The following is a 14,425-nucleotide window of genomic DNA, read 5'->3' on the forward strand; positions in this document are numbered from 1 at the left end:
GAGACCTGGACGTAGCCGGCTCAATTCCGGTTATGAGAACTAGTATTCGGGCACTGCTTTTCTTATGCTTAGCTACACTGGGGGGTGCTCTCAGGTATAGTGAAACGGTTCAGCGCGAAACGCTAATGCGTGTTCTCGACCATGACCGTGTGCAGATCGAGCGAATCGTTAGCCTGGCTAGTTAACTCAGTGCATAGCCTGTTCATCGCAACGACATCGCAAATGTAGCCTGAAGCGTACTGCTGTAGCTACGTTCGAGTCAGTAAAGCATCAGGCCTACAGATGCTTTCTCATGTCTTATGGCTACTCCTGGGGAATTGCAACTTCAGCATGCGATCCATGTAATGTTCCTGAATTCGCCGTATAAGTAGACATAGGTGATGTTCTTCTCCTGCATGATCGAGTCGCAGGAAAGCTATGTTCCGATGTCTAAGCCCGCTCGGTATCTGATCCTTGACCGGTAACATTGTAGTTAACTACACACTACTGCGTCCTTGATTGTGTTCAGCGTGTTGATGTAACGTCCCAAGTTAGTGTCCTTCATCTATTACGACTTCCTTGAAAAGATCTCTGGGAAGATCTAGCTCCGATGTCGTCAGTCTGCTAATTGGGAGATCTCTAGCTGGTATGACATACATTAACCCTGACTGCCTTACACCATGCACCCTTAATCGCCTATGTTTGACTTTCTAATGCAGCTGTATAAGACGCATGCTCTTTGACGTCTTGTTAGGACTTTTGATATTCTCTTCTTGATTCAAATGATAGATAAGATCATGTTGGCTGAACGCAGAGTACACAACAGCAAGATCTATAGAAATCATAGTCAGTGCTATCGTATATCCTATTAACATCCGTGTGGCGTATTCAAAATCGTCGTGTGACATGTTTCGTGCGAGGTGTACGCAGTTGGCACTGATCTCTCTAAATTTCTTCCTTCGTCAGGGTACATCTGTGCGAGAAGCCTCTACTAGTGACTGTGCTAACATTACGTCATCCAGCCTGGAAGCGTTCACAAGCCTCTTCATAGGGCTAATATAACATCCATAGGAACTGATGTCATGGAACACATAGAACATGGTGTCCAGGGCTTTATGTCCTATTTAATTCGATCGCAGTAATTGAATTTATGGCAACTCGAGATGGGATAGGAGGAATCAACCCCTGAGACTAGCTGCCAGCTAGCATTCTCGCTGCTTACGTCAACAGATACTCAGGTGCACGATACGCACTATGCACGCGGTGTAACCGGGTGTTGGTAGATGTGAAGTACACATCAACACACAACGCGATATAGCACGTATATAGTAGAGTAGAGTACGTACCCGACCTAGGGGGGATTGTGAATAGAGTTCCCCGGTCAGAGCTGACTCTGATGACATAGGAGTTGAAAGGTGACCAGACGAGATCACACAGGCTGAGAAAAAACAATGGGCCCTGACTAGTGGACTGGGCCAAAAGGTCCGCTCTACTACTTCTTAGATCATCGCATCTGGCTTGTATAACTAACCTTCGCCCCCGTGCGGTGGTAGATGATCAATACTATCGACATTATTGTCCATGCATTAGTTATATGTGACTCAGGCTACATGTCCATTGAAATGGCAAAAGCGTGGCAAATTATACCTGAGTCGTGGGGACTTTCCTGTCTTGATCTTCTGATAGAGCCAATCATGTAATCTGCCCTCGTCCGCGTCTCGCTTCTTTCGACAGACATACACTCGCATGCTAGTGTCTGTCACTTTGCATAGAATTATAGTGTATATAATGAGAAGTATTGGGGGCACCGATACAGTGATCGAACATAGCTCTATCTAATCAGGCAAGTAGACCTCACTGCACTCGAGTTGGAAAAAAAAAAAGAAAAAAAAAAAATTACAGCAATATCTTCAGGTATAGAGGGTCTCGCTAGTTTGTCCTAAACAAAATGATTTCACTCTTGACCTCGTGCACGGTTCACAGATGCGTTGGATGCGTTGAGGCTTTACAAGTCGTAGTTCCTCGAGTCTGTAATAAATCCCGACGGACACTGAACTCAGTGCAGAAATAAGTTCTGTTGTGCATTGCATGATTGGATTTGATTAATCGTTGCTTACATATTGTCTCATTGATCACTGGAATGTCCTATAATCAACAACGCCTAAAATAAGCTCGGTTGTTCATCCGTGCATTGCAGGCTAACGGAGCACACATATCACGCAGCACAGGCGCCTCGAGCAGGTAGCCGGTATTGATCTGACACCGAATCAACTCTCCTGAGTCTGCGATCATCGGGTAACGCGCGCTGGACATATGACAGTCATGTACCAGACAGCCAGACTGCCATGAACGGAATGGTAGGGTGGTAGGGAGTGAAGACCTCTCACGTGTTCTGGGATCGGAAGGGTGCGGCCGTCTGCACAGAAGCACACGAAAGTTACTTACACGTAGTCGTGGACTCTCCCGCCAATACAAATCGGAGCGAGGGTTAGTCCTGGCTCACTCGCTGGCAATTCGCAGCTGCCAGGTGAGCTAGTGTGACGCATATGGCACCTGCTCTGGGTGGACCCCATAGGGGACTGACGGCAACGCACCCGGGTCAACACCGGTGTCCGTTATAACTCACGACGTCTGTCACACCCTGACTCTCACAGCGCCACATCAGACAAGCAAACGCTCCTTTGTCTGGTGCCTGGCCGTGTACTACTAAGCCGCGGTGTAGTCCTGCTCACGCGGTTTTCTTTGACCGTAATTCCTAATACCTATTTAAGTGAGCCAGAATTTTCACATTGGAATTTCCCTGGCGCGTATCGACTAGTTTCATGTCTGCTAGTGTTGCTTACGGAGCGCCACATGTTGATCAAAGCTGGTAGAAACAGGGGGCCTATACCCTGGGGTGTGTTTGAGTGATAGAGCTTGCTATACGATTTTTCTGATGTCAGCGTGGGTGCATAAGCTTGATATCTGGTTGGCAATGCTGAGAATGTCCTCGTTTGGGGGCTGGTAATTCTTAATTTCTACCTGAATAGCTGGCATAATGAGTCTGGAGGAAAGTGTGCTCTGAGTTGCTTACTGGACATGGGTGCGGTGATATCCCTAATCTCGATGCATGCGGCAATATTCGATAAAAGATGGTGCGGTCTCGTGATATTTTGGCAAGGCTGCGGTTGTCACATGATAATGTTCGCGGTCGGTTCGGGGTGAGTGCGGGCTGGTCCGTTAGAATAACGTACACCATAATGTATATGGGCAAGCGCAATGATGTGTCGATATATGTCGTCTCTACGAAGATTCTCAGAGCGCATGGATAAACTGAATGTAGTCGTACAATGAGCTCGTCTCTCCTCACCCATGTTCCAATCCAAAAAGGGCCCCCCAAATGAATCACGAGGCTTCATGATTGTCCACTGGCGGGGTGGATCCTAATATATTTAGTTCTGATATGTCCACCCTCACTGAGACCACGCGTGTTTTCTGTGAATTGTTCCGTTCTGATCCTTGTTCTTCATCCACACCTGTCATAACTCGCATCTTCGCGCCCCCTCTCAATAGAGATGTTCTCTTGGATCTTTGGTTTTCATAATTTACCCTACAATGATCAGGACTAGTTCCTGTGAAGGTGTCCTTGCGTTGACTCTGGCGGGTTTGGCGGGGGTGTGATGTGGCCTCTGACGCCGGAAATTTCTGAGTGTGGGCTTCTCTGATTTCGGTTGTGGCGTAGGGTGTCCCGGATGCGGAGCTGGTGTTCTGGAAGGGTGGGTTGTGCGCGTCGGTGCGGGGGTTGTGGCGCTGGTGTTGGTCTAGGAATGTCGCGGTGCGGGTGATGCGGGCGCGGGTTTGTTGCGAGTGTCTGTTGTCACTAACAAAAAATCGATAACCAAGGACTCTGACTAGTAACAATCCACTGATCCGGACATCTTCTTGAATGTTCTCTTCTGGTCCCTCAAGGATATATCACATAAGTGGTCCTGTGTCTGATCTCGGTTCTGCATGTCAACTCAAATGATTGTTTGTCGGTCCTTGCTGGTCGTGGGTGAGTTGTCAGTCTGGTATACGGGTGTTCTGAGTTGTTTTGTCCTGCTGATGGGGTTCTTCGTGAATGTTGTTTCCTCTGGTGAGTAGGGGCCGGTGGGGGGGTTCGGGATGTCCTCGTGGGGTGATTGGGCGCGGCTTCTGATAGTATCCTCTGAGGTTCTACACAAACACACATTTTCTGAATGTCCTCAGGCCTCGTGGACTCCCCGGCTCCCCTCATGAACTGCTCCTCCTTGATCCTCCGTCTCTCCATCGAATCGCTCCCGCTTGGGTGGTCGTCTCAGTGGCTGCCGGGTGGGAGGCTCGTACTCAAAACATGTCTGCACGTCTTGTCGTACGGTCGACGTAGAGGATGCGAGGTGGCGGGGGGTAGGGTGGGGCGTGGGGGGGGTTTTAGCATGGTCTGCGCGGGGGTCGTCTGTTCTAATGGTAAAAAAACAACCAGCAAAGAACAATCTATTCTAGTTTGCAAGAAGGTAGCCCCACCTTATAGATCGGGGGTGGTCCAATCGTAACTTGTGGCTGTGGGGTCCGGTGGCGGGCTGTGATGGCTGAGGGGCGGTTTTCCGTGAAAATACCAAACGAACAAATGTCGCTCGTGTTGCTGGGCAGGGTGTTGCGGCACTATGATGGCCAACCAAACTAACGAAAAAATATCAATAAGAAAGAAGAAATCTCCAGTTCTATCCCTTACCCCCCCCCCCAAAAAAGCCTTTCGTCCACTAAATAGGCAGCATAGCGCCACCAACCACCTTATTAAATGTCCACAAGGTGTGTAAGTTGGCGTGGGTGGGTGTTGGCTGAAGTGCAGCGATAGAGACAGAGAGCAGTAGTCTATATAAATAGTGATAACAAACTGTACCCATATAGCTGTATGAAAGCTGTTCTCAGCTCTATCAAGAAATACAGTACCAGGGAGGCCTCGCATCTGATGTTTCTGGGATGTGCCAAGAAAAAAACATAACGGCTTCAACAGAGGATGGGGATAGGAAGGGGGGGAAATGGAGAGATGCTCACGCTTTCATAGGACAAGAATTAGGTCTTAGAGAGATGTCTGCCGCTTCTTGAGAAGATGATGAGATCGTAGATAGTATGGGTGTCTGGCACGGCTGGTAGAGTAAACCATAAGAGATGATGTGCTCACTGTCATGATATGATACAATAGAGACCCCCTCACTGCTCTCATCTCTAGAGAAGATAAGAACCTAGGTTTAGATGTCTGGGAGGCTCGGGGGAAAAGGGGCGGGTGGGGGGGGAGGGGGCTGGAGATAAACAAATAAAAGATGAAAAGATACGAAATACACAAAATCACGAACATCAAATGAGATATATAAGCTAGAGTAGCTTGATTCTCATCGCTCATGAAGTAGGACAAAACTGGCTAGAGGATACTTCTCCGTCTCCGCGAGGATCCAAACCTCAGACGCTCAACTCTGGTAGATATGACGTAGGAGATGTCTTCAGCGGGTGGCTTGTGAGATAAAGCTCAGTAGTAGGTCGGGTCACTCGTCGTCTGAGAGTACCGAAGGCTTGGATGAGTAGGTGCTTGTCGTGCACTGGTGCTGAGGAGTGGGACGCATGAGCAGTCTATCACGGTCTGGAATGAAACTAGATGTAGATTTTCTCCTTCTGGAAGATAAAACTATGAGATGTTCACTCTGGAGATAAAACTAGAGAGAATTCGCACCTTCCTCCGGAGACCCAACTCTAGGGTTCACCGCGATCGCCCCTCATCAGCCATGCTGGAGACTTGATCAAACATATGAAGAGACTCGCTCCAACTTCTGGAGACCCTAAACGCTCATCTAGAGAGATGTCGTGACACTCTGGAGATGACCTAGAGAGATGTCGGGGTGGCAGCGTCTGGAGATAAGAAACAAATAGAGATGTATCATCACTAATGAGATAAAACTAGAGAAGATGTCCTCATCCTATCTGGATGGACTAATACTATTTGAGATATGTCTCCGTACTGGCGATCTACTAGAGTAGAGGTCGGTGACACAATACACTAGAAACATAATAAACTGTTAGTATGTAGGATGTCCCCTTTGGGTGGGGTTATCTACTAGGAAGAATATATAACTAATAGAGATGTCTCTACTGTCAGGAATCTACAACTAGAGAGATTGTGCCTTGCTGGGACATCTCATGGAGGTAAAGGGCTGAAGTAGTGGTAGATGATCAAAAGTACACTACCGTGTTGAGATATACGTGCGATCGTTATGAGATTCACTGTTTCCTTCTACTCTGGAGATAATATTACTAGATTGAGAGCTGTCTGCTACTTCTGGACATAATTAATGACTAATTTAGGATTGAGTATTTGGCTTCATCTCGGTGGGAGATAAACTAGTAGTGGGGGTGGTGCGGGGTCGTGAGGTATGAGTAGATTTTACCTCTATTTGCATCTGTAGATGATCAAGCGCAGGATAGAGAAAAATAACTGAAATGCTCGAGGTTCGTGGCTGGAGATAGAATCGTTCAGAGAGAATTTCGTGGTCACAATTGGGGGCGGTTGGTCGGATAAATGCGTGGGTGTAAAGAACACAAAAAATAAAGTAATACAAATAACACTCGGAAAGAAATAATAAAGCTATATGAATGTATATGCCAAAAAAATGCGGCGGCACAGCTGTGACGATCCAACTCAGCCGAGACGTCTGTTTGGGGCACGTCTTAGATCAAAATAGATGATAATGTCTGCAGGCTCGGGTGGAGAGGGGGGGTGAAAGGTCATACGAGAGATGGTGGGGCGGTGGGGCGAGCGTCTGGAGATAAAACTAGTAGTTAGAGAGTTCTCACTGTTCGGAGTAATTCTAACCTTATTATCAGTTAGTGCGGGCGAGGCGGGTTCTTGAGGAGTAGAAGACGTTAGAGGACCTGTCTCGCCTCGTGGCGAGTGAATACTTAGTAGAGATGTTTTCTCACTGAGATGAGAGATACTGAGTAAGTGGGTGCTGCATCTCTGGAGATGAAACAAAACAAAATAGAGAGAAATAGTAAACAATACAAACTATGTAATGAAACTTAGTAGTAGATGTCTCCTGGAGATAAACTTAGTGAGGTATTCTCTACGTTCATGCCATAAAACTAGTGAGTTTATGGTCATCACAATCTAGGGAGAGGAAAAGCTAGGGATCGATGCTTCTCTACTTCTGAGATTGATACTATAGAGTGAGTGTCTCTTTACCTGCTGGCGATGTTATAATCTTAGAGAGGAGTGTCTGCAGCGTCGGTGGAGATAAATGATCGGGGTAGGTGAGATGGTCTCGGAGTCCTCTGTGGGGGCTGAGATTAAGGGAACTTAGAGAGATGTCTCTACTCTGTGAGGAGGGCGAATAGCTGAGAGATATGTCCTCGACTCTCTGTGATATAAAATTTGGGAAGCTAGAGCAGATGGTCTTGCACTTCTGGCGATAATAATCGTTTAGAGATGTCTGTGCACTGGCTGGGAGATGAGAATCGCTGAGAGGATGTCTCACTCTGGAGAGTATAGACGTCGGAGGATGATTTCTCTCTAACTAAACTGGAGATAAAACTAGAGGACCTGTTCTCCACATCTAGGAGGATGTCAAAACTGTAGAAGCAGATCGCTCTCACAGCTCCTGGCCAGACCTAAACAACTAGAGACCCTGTCTCCCACTCCGGCAGACAAACCACTCACTTGATACGGGCTTCCTCTCCTCTGTGGTGATAAAACTAGAGAGATGTGCTTCATCTGGTGCTGGAGATACGGAGCTAGCGAGATGTCTCCTCTGGAGATACACTAGAGGATGTCTCACTACTGGAGATAAAACTAGAGAGATGTCTCACTCTGGTAGAAAAACGCGAGAGATGTCTCACCTGGAGATAAACTGAGGAGATGTCGGCACTGCTGGAGATAAACTAGAAGAGAGTGATGTCGGCACTCTGTGAGATGATAAAAACTAGTCTAGATGTCTCGACGGTCTGGGCGGATGAAGAACTATTGTCGATTGTCGGGTCCTGTCTGGGAATGGAAAAATAGGAGAGATGTCCAGCTCTGGAGATAAAAGTCTACGAGAGCAGTGGCTCACTCGTGGGGATGAAACTCAGCAGAGATGTCTCACGGTTGCTGGAGAGTAAAACTAGATAGTAAGGCTCACGCTGGAGATAAACTATAGATAGATGTCGTCACTCGGAGAAAAACTCAGACCTGGGCGGGTGTCTCACTGCTGAGTATACACTAGAGAGATGTCTCATCTCTTGGAGAGGTAAACATAGAGCATGGTCTCACTCTGGAGATAAAACTTAGAGAGATGTCTCACTCTGGAGATAAAACTAGAGAGAAGATGTCTGCTCTCGTGGAGATACAAGACTAGGTTGCAGATGTCCTCACTCCGGCGATAAACTAGAGATTTTCTCACTCTGGGATACATAGAGACCTGTCTCCCTCCTGGAGATAACTAGGAGATGTCTCACTCAACTGGAAGATAAAAACTAGAGAGACTGTACTCACTAACATGGAGCTAACAACATAGCAGATAACTCCACTACTGAATAAAACCTCGCAGAGATGTCTCACTCTTGGAGATAAAACTAGAAGAAATTGTCTCCTATGCGAGAATATTAAGCTAGAGACCTGTCCTCACTCATGGAGATAAAACTAGAGACCTTTCTCCTCTGGAAGTAAACTAGAGACCTTCTCCTCCTGGTAGATAAAACAGACGTATGTCTCCCTCTGGAGATAACACCTAGAGAAGTCGTCACTCTTGAGATAATAAGCTAGAGAGATGTCCTCCCTCTGGATATAAACTAAGAGACCTGTCCTCATCTGGAGGATAAACTATAGCAGAATGTCTCACTCTCTGGAGATAAAACTAGAGAGATGTCTCACTCTGGAGATAAAACAGAGACCTGAACACGCAGGGTGTGAAAAACAGGATCCGCCGCAATGTGCAGTACAACAAAAATGTTGTTTTTTGAAAATTAAACCATGGAAACTTATTCTGATACAACCTCAAAATACAACTAAAGACCTTAAAAAGAGCAGAATATTGTCTCTTTAGGCTAATTTATCAGGATCCACAAATCCAACTAAATCTGAGAACCACTTCATTTGAAGGATACGTAGATATAATCGAGGGCTACTGACAACCAGAGTCAAATTCCTTGTACTGTGTGTGTCAACAAACTTGGTAAAATCTGACTGATTCTGAAAAGCAACGTGACATGAAGACAGCGATTAATGCACCTCGAGAGTTTCAGTTGCGTCTCTTTCACTGAGAGTCAACCAAGGGCACTATTTGATATTTAATATTTGATACGCTCACCTAATCATGCCCGGACCTGTGTTTGTGTGTGTGTGTAGTGTGTGTGTGTGAGAGAGAGAGAGAGAGAGAGAGAGAGAGAGAGAGAACGAGAGAGAGAAAGAGAGAGGGGGGAGGTGAAACAGAATGGTTGCTGTCTCTCCGTCAGCCTGCATTTTTGGTTTGTTTGCAGGTCATTTAAATGATTTTACATACAAGTGATTCATCATAATATTTCCAAGACAATCTTTTTTATTATTCTTCGCCTTCATCTATCGCTCTTTCACTCCCTCCCTCCCTCCTCTTTCCCTCACTCACACACACACACACACACACACACACACACACACACACACACACACACACACACACACACACACACACACACACACACACACACACACACACACACTTACTTTCTCTTTCAGCTTCCCTCTGCAGTAGCATCATCTAACTCCTCGGTCAAAGCGGAATAATTGTCAATGAATATTTAACAAGGTTTCAGATGGAGGGATAGACATCATCCTCCCTCCCTCTCTCTCTCTCCCTCTCTCTCTCTCTCTCTCTCTCTCTCTCTCTCTCTCTCTCTCTCTCTCTACTCGGTTCTCTGTGATCCAGGCAGAGGTTAGTGATACGGCGTGGTCAGTGGTGCGTGCAGCAGCCAGTGGATTAGCGGAGGGGAGATGATGAAGTGCAGAATAAATACTAAATAAACACCATCTGCTTTCTCTTCCACGTACAGTAGCGCCGCTGGGCGCTGGCGGCCATTCCTCATTGGCCATTTTGTGTCCTTTCCAACCCCGCCGTCGTCTCCTTCACCAACTCGACTCGTTTTTACCGAAGCAGGTCATGAAATTGTAATTAACCACCAGCGGCATTCTGTCATTTTTAATCCGGCGTGGATCTGCAGGCGTGTGGAAAAAGTCTGAAATATTCAGAGGGGTTTCGGAATGTGTCCGTGAGGTTGCAAGTTTAACCGCTGACGCATCAGCGATGCAGTCCGGCTCAAGTGCCCTTGAGCAAGACACCAAAGGGGTGGCGCAAAGAGAGACCTCTGGAAAACAGCAGAAATGAAAGCAAAGCCTCGCTGTGCAGCGTCTGAAATGCCTCTGACTCTTAAAGGGTAACGGTGCATTTCAAACTGAACCCTATTTTTAACGTGTTTTTGTGTCTAATTGACTAATCGTAGCAACATGTTCTTCAAATTACAGTAGTCCGGTATTAAGAAAGTCCGCTTCTTCCACATGATAAGCTCTCGGCGCACCGCTAGGTATTCGTCATCAAGGGTGGCAAGGAAGCTATTTCCCATTGCTAGGTAACGGCGTGCTGGTATCTCATTGGTTGTGATTTCGAAAGGTCAGCGGCAATAAGTCAAAATTGTAAAAATTTGAATTTCAAGCTCAGCGCAGAGCGGTTTTAAGCGGCCTATCGTGTGTAGGGGGGCTTAAGTGTCGGACACCATAATGGAAAGCATCTCTACAGAGATAGACCTTTTCTGTTAAAGAGTAAGATCCTTTTTGTTTAACTAGAAACTGAAATCGCCATCACCAAACCCACCAGACTCCATGTAAAAAAACAGAGATTTAAGCGTGTATTAAGCAAGCATATGTTCACATGTGAATGGGCGAAATAAGGGATTATTTCCTTCTTTCTTTAAGTAGATTTTGGCATTTATTATATAGGACAGCTGAAGACGTGAAAGGCGAGAGAGAAGGGGAATGCCATGCAGCAAAAGGCCGGAGTTGAACCTGCGGCCGCTGCGACACAGAATGAGCCTTTGAACATGGGGTGCACGCTCTACCAGGCGGGGATCCCCCGATTAAGGGTTTCTTTTAACCCAACCAGGGTGGTGATTGTTGGAAAAGTGAAAAGACAAACCAAGACGGATTTAGAAATGATTTGGTCGAGTCTGTTGACTTTGAATGACTGATGGAGGTTTAACAATAGTAAAAATACTGTTGAATTAAATGGAGTCTGGTATCAAGTGGTTTCATGTGAAAATTAACCAAATAACCACTTGTTTTTGCAAAAAAACCTCCTGATCTAGTATTTTATATCACAGTATCGTCCTCAAAAATCGGTCAAACTTTAATAGATTTAAGACGTCATCTCCAAACACCTTCCTGAATGTTCTCTCTCTCTCTCCTCCCCCACTCCTCTAATTCTCTCTCTCTCTCTCTCCCCCCCCATCTCTCTCTCTCATTGTAATCAGCAGCCCTTACAGCCAATCTGCTGGCCATAAAGCTGTCTGCAGCCCGATGATGTACGGCTCACAGAATTACCTTATCTGCCTCTGATTTACTGTGCCTCACAGGTAGAGACAAAAACAGCCTCTCCACACCTCCGTCACATCCATCTATCCATCCCTCCCTCCCTCCCTCCCTCCCTCCCCTCATACATTCGACACTTCCCCCTTTTCCCCGACTCCTCATCCTGGCTTTTTATCACTCTTCTATCCAACCTCCCTGCCTTCCTCTCCTCTTTTGTTCTCATCTCCATTTAGTTTTTCCACTGTTACACGTTATTCTGTCCATCTCTTCTCCCTCCATCTTTTCCTTCATCCTTCTTCTACCTTAACCTTGTTTTAGTCCTCTCTCGATCTCACATATCATCCCTCCATCCCGCTCTTCCTCGGTTTTCTGAGCTTCAACTTCACTGTGTCAATCTGTCCACAAATTGTCCTTCTTCTTCACCACCTCTGTCTTTTCCCCTCCTTCTCTTTGTCTTCCTCTATTTTTTCAACTCGGTTGAAAAAATGTTAAATGTTGAAAACTCTGTTCTCCTTCCCCTCTCTTTCCTCCGTCCCTTTTTCAGCACTTACATCCATCCTGCCATCTTCTTTTTCTCAACATTCATTTTCTACATTTTGTTCTTTTCTCAAAATCTCCCTTTTTAACCCTCACGCTCCACCTCTTTTCATCCTAATTCAATCCGCCCCTCCTTCTACTTTTCCTTCCGACTTTCCTTTCTCTTTCCATACCTCTCCTCTTTGCTTTTTATCTCTCCTTCATCAATCCATCCTCCTTTCTTCACTCATCATGTTACCTTAATACTTAACTGTTTATCCTCTACTCTGTCCACCCATCCTCTTCTCATCCCTCCTTTCATCCATCCTGTTTATTTCAATTTTTATATCTTCTTTCCCTTCAAATCCAGCCCACCTTACCTGCTCCTCCTCCTTTCTTACACTCCTCCCTCACATCTCTCTTCCTTTCTCTTCATACATTATCCTCTAATTCCTCCTCCACTCCTCCACTCTCCTCCACCCATCAAAAGAAAGATCTGTTCAACTCTTTGCCAGTGAAATGAAGCGGGGAGAGAGGTAATAAGGAGACTAACAGGAATATGTACAGATTCTAGAACAGCATCAGACCCACACACACACACACACACACACACACACACACAGACACACACACACACACACACCAACACTGTTCATTCTGATTCATTGCATGTTGAGACAAGGACAAATCAAACAAGAAAAACCACATTCTGCCACCCACACACACACACAGACAACACACCAACACACAGACACAGACACAGACACAGACACACACCACACACACACCAAAACACACACACGGTTTCATTCTGATTCCTTGCATGTTGAGACAAGACAAATCAACAAGACACACACTCTTCCTCACACACACACACACACACACACACAGACACACACACACCCACACACACCACACACACACACCAGCAGTGGGGTAGTAATTACAGCCTACAGTGGTCCTTTTTATGTTTTTTATTTAAGATCAAGATGGAGAATCTTTGATCAGAAACAGAGCGAGGATATGTCAGAGTGTGTGTGTGTGTGTGTGTGTGTGTGTGTGTGTGTCTGCGCCGTAAGTGTGTACGAATACAAATGAGTGAAATGATATCAAAATGTGGTTTTGATTCTGTGGCTTTGAGAGCAGAGAGGGGGTGGATCTAATTAAGTCACCAGGAGAACAGTCTGTGTGTGAGAGTGTGTGAGTGTGTGTGTGTGTGTGTGTGTGTGTGTGTGTCTGAACATATGTCTTTCTTTTGTCAGAGCAGAATTCCTTCAGCAACCTTCCTAAATGAAAAATAAATAGTGTCCACTGTTTCAGAACATCCTTTCAATCAGAAAAATAAAAACATCTAATCTCCTCATCAGAGATGGAAAGATCCTCCTCCTCCGATGCTCTTATTTTGAAATAAAATCCTCTCTGTCTCTCTCTCTCTCTCCTTGGATCTGATGTGCATCACTTCTGTCCCAAGAAATTCGTCGCAAAATGTCCACAAATACGCAGACATTAAACACTCTGAAAGTCAGATAACCTCGTGATGACGATTGTTATCTATTCAGCATCATGTCTTGGTTTGATATTCGTCCCAGTAGGAAAATAAGTCGAGGAAGTGAGAAAACGCGTCGGTCATGTCCCATATAACTGTTGTAAAAAAGAAGGGTCCAATATCAATGTGCAAAGTAAAAAAGGGGACTGTGACGAAGGACGACGTTGGAGGTGATCCAGGTCCGCGCAGAATCGATCCCCGGCGATCGGCGCCCGTTGCATGCTGGGTAGATCTGTGTCTGACTTGATCCTGATTCGCTCCGACGTCGTGCACACGTGGGCGACGGAAATCTCACGGGAGCAAGGCGGCCGCAGGTCTGAGACCAGGGGACGCAGGTCTGAGACCAGGGGACGCAGGTCTGAGACCAGGGGCTGCAGGCCTGAGACCCGGGGACGCAGGTCTGAGACCAGGGGACGCAGGTCTGAGACCAAGGGGCTGCAGGTCTGAGACCAGGGGACGCAGGCCTGAGACCAGGGGCCGCAGGTCTGAGACCAGGGGACGCAGGTCTGAGACCAGGGGCCGCAGGTCTGAGACCAGGGGGAGCAGGTCTGAGACGCAGGGGGCGTGGTTGCTTTTCACCGACTGCAAGACCCAGGCGGACCCAGAGCATGCTGGGAAACGCCGGCTTCTCTGCTGATTTAACACCTGATAGGTTCACAACATGATGACGTTTTATATAAACACTTATTATTGTTTTTAAATCGGAGGGATTTTATCTGCTATTTGTCTGATTTAAATACTTATTCTGTCCAGAACACATGTTGTGTGGCTGACAGAGACGTTGAGAAGTCAGAGAGACTAAATCTGAT

At 46.3% G+C, this 14,425-nt stretch overlaps 1 protein-coding gene across 1 annotated transcript in view; it reads right to left on the reverse strand.

The window, feature by feature from the left end:
- Nucleotides 1-4,202: 4,202 nt before the first annotated feature.
- The window catches only part of LOC116686301 (A-kinase anchor protein 6), a 123,142-nt gene continuing 112,919 nt past the window's right edge, over nt 4,203-14,425 (reverse strand). Inside the window, exons 23-24 of the mRNA XM_032511276.1 lie at nt 13,764-13,932; nt 4,203-4,437 (exon numbers count right to left, since the gene is read on the reverse strand). Of these exons, the coding sequence (XP_032367167.1) occupies nt 4,203-4,437; nt 13,764-13,932 (404 nt within the window). The remainder of the gene's footprint in view (nt 4,438-13,763; nt 13,933-14,425) is intronic.

The sequence above is a fragment of the Etheostoma spectabile genome, unplaced genomic scaffold (assembly GCF_008692095.1).
Source record: "Etheostoma spectabile isolate EspeVRDwgs_2016 unplaced genomic scaffold, UIUC_Espe_1.0 scaffold351, whole genome shotgun sequence".
Taxonomy (NCBI): domain Eukaryota; kingdom Metazoa; phylum Chordata; class Actinopteri; order Perciformes; family Percidae; genus Etheostoma; species Etheostoma spectabile.